Consider the following 7,149-nt stretch of genomic DNA (forward strand, 5'->3'; position numbering starts at 1 on the left):
TTGGAAGACAGCTACCTGGCCAACTGACTGGAAGAGATCCATATTTGTACCCATTGCAAAGAAAGGTGATCCCACAGATTGTGGAAGTTATTGAACAGTATCATTAATATCACACGCAAGTAAAATCTTGCTGAAGATAATTCAAAAACAGTTGCAGCAGTATATTGACAGAGAACTTCCAGAAATGCAAGCTGGATTCAGAAGAGAACATGGAATGAGGGATATCATTGCTGATGTCAGATGGATATTGGCTGAAAGCAAAGAATACCAGGGAGAGGTCTACCTGTGTTTTACTGACTATGCAAAAGCTTTCTATTGTGTGGATCATAACAAATTATGTATAACATTGAGAAGAATGGGAATACCAGAACACTTAATTGTGCTCATGAGGAACCTGTACATAGACCAGCAGGCTGTCATTCAGACAGAACAAAGGGATACTACGTGGTTGAAAATCATGAAGGGAGTGCATCAGGGTTTTATCCTTTCAGCATGCTTATTCAATCTGTATGCTGAGCAAATAATCTGAGGAGCTGGACTAGGTGAAGAAGAGGATGGCATCAGGATTGGAAGAAGACTCACTAATAACCTGTGATATGCAGGCGACACAACTTTGCTTGCTGAATGTGAGGATGACTTGAAGCACTAACTAATAAAGATTAAAGACTACAGTCTGCAGTATGGATTGCATATCAATATAAAGAAAAAGACCTTGTTGAAGTGCTAAAGAACAAAGATGCCTCTTTGAAGACTAAGGTGCGCCTAACCCAAGCCATGGTATTTTCAATCACCTCATATGCATGTGAAAGCTGGACAATGAATAAGGAAGACCAAAGAAGAGTTGATGCTTTTGAGTTGTGGTGTTTGCAAAGAATACTAAATGTACCATGGACTGCCTAAAGAATGAACAAATCTGTCCTGGAAGAAGTGCAGCCGGAATGCTCCTTGGAAGTGAGAATGGCCAGATTTCATCTCACCTACTTTGGTCATGTTGTCAGAAGGAACCATTCCCTAGAGAGGGATATCATGCTTGGTAAAGTGGAGGGTCAGTGAAAAAGGGGAAAGCCCTTAACGAGATGGATTGACCCAGTGGCTGCAACAATGGGCTCAGGTAGAGCAAGGATCGTGAGGCTGGCACAGGACCAGGCAGTGTTTCGCTCTGTTGTACATGGGCTCTCTATGAGTCGGAGCTGACTCTACAGCACCTAACAACAAGGAAAAAAAAAGAAGAAGAAGAACAGTCGTCTTCGAGTCAATTCCAACTCACAGCGACCCACGTGTGTCAGAGATGGTTGACCTTTGCTCCACAGTTTTCAACGCCTGACTTTTTGGAAGTAGATTCCCAGGTCTTTCTTTCAGGGTTCCTCTGAGTGGATCTGAAGCATGTTAACTGTTTGCAACACCCAGGGACTCTCTTAACTGCCAAATGGATCTGTTAGATCTCCTTTTTTGTTTAAATCATCTTTATTTCCTCTTAGAATGTTTAAGTAATGTGCTGTGTCCTTCTCCTGAACAGCATATGTGTACCTGTAAGTACCTATATAGCACATATACACACATGCCGGTAAACACTGCCTCGTGATATTGGCTGAAGTCCTATTTAACCAAACTATAAACCATTTACTTATGTTCATTTCTGTTCACAGTAACAGAAGAAAACACCAACTCAAAACATTAAAATAACTAGGCCCCAGTAACTACCTCCCTTAGCTAAAAGATTTAAATAATCATCTTGGTTTCTTGGAAAAACCAGTAATAGCTAGTGGCCATATGGGGTGCCTTACATAGTAGCCATACACAAAACCGCACTCACATGCCTGATAACGTGCATTTATTTCTACACCCCACCCTTTTCACTGTGGGTTCTACAGAGTGGAAATCAGCCAAAGCTATGCCCTACTCTGCAAGTCTGTCCTTTCGCTTGTTAAAGATCCAACCCAACAGAAGCCTGAATTTCAATCCCAGTGAAATATCTGAGGCCTTTGCCTGAGCCAAAAATAAAAACACAGCAAGAGAAGAACCAAACGTGAACGGAGCAAAAGCATTCCAGTGACCTTAACTTGGGGCAGGGGCCTTTAGCAGTTTCCTGTGACCTCCTCCTGTTCAGCTAGAGTCGCAAATGGTGGTGCAGACAAAGTCATCAAGCCTATCTCTAATTGGTCTCACATCATCAGCATTCCAGAACAGGAAACTGTCTGCCGCCAGGAATTCTTACTTGTTTGCCATATTTGAGAAGCAAACTTTTTCCTCCTGCAGCCTTTAGTTCTGTTACTTTGTAGCAGGTTAGTTTTCTTGGTCTTGATAGTTGTAATAAGAATATCATGCCTGCCCAATGCCTGGACAGTTGACTATTAAATCCCTAGGTTATAAACTTCTCCCTCACTTGCCATGGGAGACTAAGCTAATTTTTAGGTCAAAGACTCTTCATAAAATTTCTCATTCCATGGTATGTTTACTACAACACCAAGTGAGATTTGTATCACCTCAATATGGTGGCCTGGAAGGGGACTGCTTTCTTACAGCATACACAAAAAATTAGTACCATTGGGCACTAGAGCTTCCACACAAGCAGCATTTGATTCCTTAGCGGGCAGAGGCCCAGGATGTTGCTAACATCCATCCTACAATGCATAGGACAGCCCTTATCAAAGAATCAGCCAGCCTCAAATGTCAGTAGCACTGAGGTTGAACTACCTGGATCAAGTGAAACACTGAATGTTTTCAGGAAAAAATAGAAACACCAATTGATGGCTTTGGTTAGTAGCAAATATGTCTCCCTGCAGTTGAGTTGTCTAAACCTGTGCTATCAAATCAGTTCCAACTCACAGCAACACCACAGGACAGAGTAGAACTGCCCCTATAGAGTTTCCAAGGCTATAAATCTTTACAAAAGTAGACTGCCTTGTCTTTCTCCCAGAGTAGCTGGTGGGTTCGAACCACCAACCTTTTGGTTAGCAGCTGAATGCTTTAACACTGTGACACCAGAGCTCCTTGTGGGACTGTCTAAACCAAAAAACTAAACTCACTGCCATCAAGTTGATTCCAACTCATACTGACCCCTCCTTGGGTTTCCGAGGCAGTGTCTCTATGGAAATAAATTGCCCAGTCTTCCTTCCGAGGAGTGGCTGCTGGGTTTGAACTGTAGCCTTCTGGTTAGCAGTCAAATGCTGTTGGGTTTGAACCACCGACCTTTTGGTTAGCAGCTGAATGCTGTAACACTGCGCCACCAGAGCTCCTTGTGGTATTGTCTGGGACACTGCAAAGAGGGGACACAGACCTTTCTCTGTATAGCAACAACCAAAGAGCAGTATCACTATTTGTTGCTGGGCCTGGGTGACTCAGAAGTGAAGATGCTGAGTTTCATTTGACTTATCACTCAGGAACCCAGAAAGGACAGTTCTCTTCCGTCGCCTGTTGCAGTTTTCAGCATTCCTAGTCTCAAAGAGGAGTGTACCTTATAGTTTTTTTTTTTTTTTAATGGAAATACTTTCTTTTTCCTGCACATGACATTTTTATTGCAGAGCTGCATGAACGTTATCTGAGAGATCAGTTACTTTTCCTCCTTCCTTTCCTGCCCTTATTCTTTTCCTTTATAGAGAAAATGGGGGTTGGGGGAATTAACAGTAGATTCTCTGCATTTGGGAAGGTCATTGCTTGATCAGGCCATCCGTTATACAGTTCAAAAGATCCCTGCTGTGGTATAAATTGCTAGAAAAGAGAATTTGGTTCTGTTTTGAAATCAATTTTTTATCTCATACTTTTTTCAGTTATTGACCTTTGGCTAGGAAGAGCAGGTGCACTCGGGCCCTTCATCACCCCATGGGTGTTTGTTGCACCAGAAACACCCGATAAGACTCAGCCTCCACTCTCTGGGGTCCTGGTATCAGTCAAGCTAAGGGAGCGGCACTGAAGAACCCGGCCTTTTTCTCCTTATCAATCCCTGCTCTAGGGCCACATCCCTAGGTGTGTAAATCACTGACTAACCCACAGGGCAAGGGGGCAGGGAGGAGGAAATTTATTTGATAAAGCTACCATTAGTGTCAGCTTAACGATAGGAGGTTACAAAGGTGTGACCAGTGGGGACAAAGCCACTGCCACTGGGGAGGGGCTGGCCCAGGGAAGAGAGGCTCTGGAGACCTGTGTCTGACCTTCATCTTCACTGGAAGGAGGGAGCAGGCTGGGGAGAAGGAGGTGCTAGGGCTGATCCCGTCGTGCTACTGCACTGGCCAAGGTAGCAGCAGCCTCAAGGAGGCAGGTCGTAAGAAGAGTCACTGGTGCGAGGTGGGGTCACACTGACCTTGTCTGTACAGCACTTCACCATTTGCCTGGTCCTTCCACGTACATTCGCCCAGTCTAGTCTCAGACAACTCAGTGGGTAAGAAGGAGGTCATTGTTAGCAGTATTTCATAATACAAGAGGCCAAAGCTCCAACAATAGGTAACTTACCCAAGATACTCAGCTGAAAAGAAAGAGTTGGGATCTGAACACAGGCATTGCATCTCAGAACCCTACATTTCCTCACACGATGGTGCCCTGTCCCCTGAGATGAATAGGCCTCAGCCATCAGCATGGTGCTGAGGAAGAACCATGGCTGGGCTGCCAGGATGCCTGAGTTCTCATCACAACTCTGTCTGCAGCTCACTGTGTCCCCATGAGACAATCACATTGAAACGTCCTCAAGTCACCGTTGGTGGTATATGTGAAATTAGGTTCACATGACGACACCCAGAAAGGGCAGGCAACCTGAGGGGCAGCTGGATGGAGCAGCATCAGCTTTGTCATTAAGTACTTAGCGTGTGCCAGGAACGATGCTAAATGCTTTATCTGTTAATCTCACTTGAGCCCCACAAACCCCTATGGGGTGGATGCTAATGTTATCTCCTTTAGCAGGTGAGGAAGCTGAGGTTCAAGGAAGGGAACTTACTCAGGGTAATACACCCGTTAAGTGACTTGAAGGCACAGCCGTCTTAACTTGCCTACCGTCCCCACCACTACATTTCTCTTGGCCCAAAGAGCTGAGCTGGAGCAGAGACTGCCGGGTGCAGGAAACCTCTTGTTTTACGGTCTATCTGCTGGTCCAGCAACTCCTCCTTCCACCTTCTGTGCAGGGTACCAAGGTGGCTGTGAAGAGCCAAGCCCTCTGAATTCTAAAGGGTGTTGAAGGCAAGTCAGTGGTGGGCCAGGGATAGGGCCCTAAGGCCACCCTACACCCAGGACTCAAACCCATATGCTATCAGAAAATCTAAAGAAGTGTCGGGCTGAGCCCTGAAGACTGGTTGGCCCACAGCCCTCTTGGCAGCCAGTCTGAGACAGATCCTCCCTGGATGGTGCTGGTTGAACAAAATCATGCAGGCCCCATTCCCTGGGCTCCTAGGACCAGGTAGGAGTTGTCTGTCACTCACATGTGAAATGATGAGAACTTAATCCACTCCGCCAAGCCACCCACTCCAGCAGCTTTAGTTGTGCTTGTCAGTAATTCATTATTAAAAACTTTGCTGTGAAAACAAGCCGTTCAGACTCCTGTGTAGGTTTCTACTGAGCTGCACAACAAACTAGTCATCTGCCTGGAATGTCTCCTATGTATAAATCACAGTATCTGTTGGGATTTTTCTTTTTTTAAAAGTTTCTTTACTCTCTCATGGTTTATTGCTCCAAGTTATGTTATAAAAGTAGACTCTTAGGTGGAGGCCTTAATTTTTATTTTTTGACTTACAAGAATAATAGACCACAACATATAATTCAAAAAGTGAAAATGTGTCCTTTTACCTTTTCTAACTGTTGAGTGAAGCCAGTGAGTTGACAGGGAACCACTAGCTCCTGCTAACTAAAGTAGAAAGCCACATTCTCTACATCGACCCTCTGGGGTGGCCACTGCTGAATGGAGCGTTTTCAGTTGGTGAGTTGCGGCACCCTTGTCTCCGTCACTTCACCTGGGAGTCACTACCCACACTTTTTGTCAGCGGAGAAGAAACTAGCACTGTCTGTCTGTTGTCACCACAATCAGAGTTGCTAACTGATTGCCGCCCCTCCACCTCTGAGCCATAGCCTCTCCCCAGGCTAGTTCCAATCAGAAGAGGAAAAAAAAATTGTTTTTCAAGTGAGCATCAACCTTGAGCATTTTGGAAAAAAAAAAAAACAGCCCATTCCTGTGAGTCACTTCTCTTCCCAGTGGTAGGGTTGTCCAAAATAATATGTTGCAGCCCTACTTGCACCAGAAAGAAGGGTTGTCCATGCTTTGAATGTTTTGTCTCTTGTTCATTTCAGTCTTGCTGTGGTTGGCTTTTACAGGTGTGAAAGCTGTGGAGCTGTTTTCCATTCTGAATGCAAAGAAAAGTCTGTCCCCTGTCCGAGGTGTGTCCGCCGAGAACTGCAGAAGAAGCAGAAGTCTTTCTGGAGGAGGCTGAACATGGACGAGAGTCTGGAGGAGGCTTGCAGCATGTTTGAGCTGTCCTACCAGAACACCTGACCAGGCAGGGCCCCAGGCAAGAGGTTTCACCTAGCTATGATCCGTCAGCCCTGAGTGGCTTCCCAATTAGCCAGTAAGACCCCATTGGAAGAAGAGTGTGTCTGTTCTCCAGCTAGATATAGATATATATTTATATACATACCTACATACCTAAACGTCCTGTACGTATACTCTGTATACATCGTTGTCTGAAAGGTCTGTGGCACCTCTGCAGCTCAACAAACTACCAGTCACTGACTTACACTTGGCCATGAATTTCAGCTGCTTGCTCCCAAGAAAAATGTGGTTTACACACTGCTTAATAGTTTGGACTTTTTTTTTTTTTTTTTTTGGCTCTTGGGCCATTGTAGTACAAAAGACACAGGAGGAAACATTTCCGGCAGAACGACAGAGATTTGTGTTATTTTTGTGTTATTTATTTTTAGCCTTCTCAGAAGCTGAAGTAACTGAGGCAAGCACCCACCACCATCTGCTCCATAAGAAAATCTTCAAAACACAAGAATGACTCCTGGATCCTTGTAGGACTCAGTGTCCCTGGCTCTCTCCTCTGTTTCTGTTGCAGAGCTGGGGGTCACACAAAGGTTTGGAGGCCAGGAGTGCGAGTTCCCTCTGACAGAAAGCAAGTGCCCCTAATTTACGAGGAGGCTGGTTCTGGCTATGAAATTACTCTCAGAAAGTTTTTT

The 7,149-nt window shown here is 45.0% G+C and overlaps 1 protein-coding gene across 1 annotated transcript in view; it reads left to right on the top strand.

The window, feature by feature from the left end:
* PLEKHM3 (pleckstrin homology domain containing M3) overlaps window positions 1-6,466 on the top strand; it is a 249,371-nt gene extending 242,905 nt beyond the window's left edge. The window contains exon 7 of the mRNA XM_007934715.2: window positions 6,289-6,466. Within this exon, the coding sequence (XP_007932906.1) occupies window positions 6,289-6,466 (178 nt within the window). The remainder of the gene's footprint in view (window positions 1-6,288) is intronic.
* Window positions 6,467-7,149: the final 683 nt, after the last annotated feature.

The sequence above is a fragment of the Orycteropus afer genome, unplaced genomic scaffold (genome assembly GCF_000298275.1).
Source record: "Orycteropus afer afer isolate SDZICR_OR568_19922 unplaced genomic scaffold, OryAfe1.0 scaffold00002, whole genome shotgun sequence".
NCBI lineage: Eukaryota > Metazoa > Chordata > Mammalia > Tubulidentata > Orycteropodidae > Orycteropus > Orycteropus afer.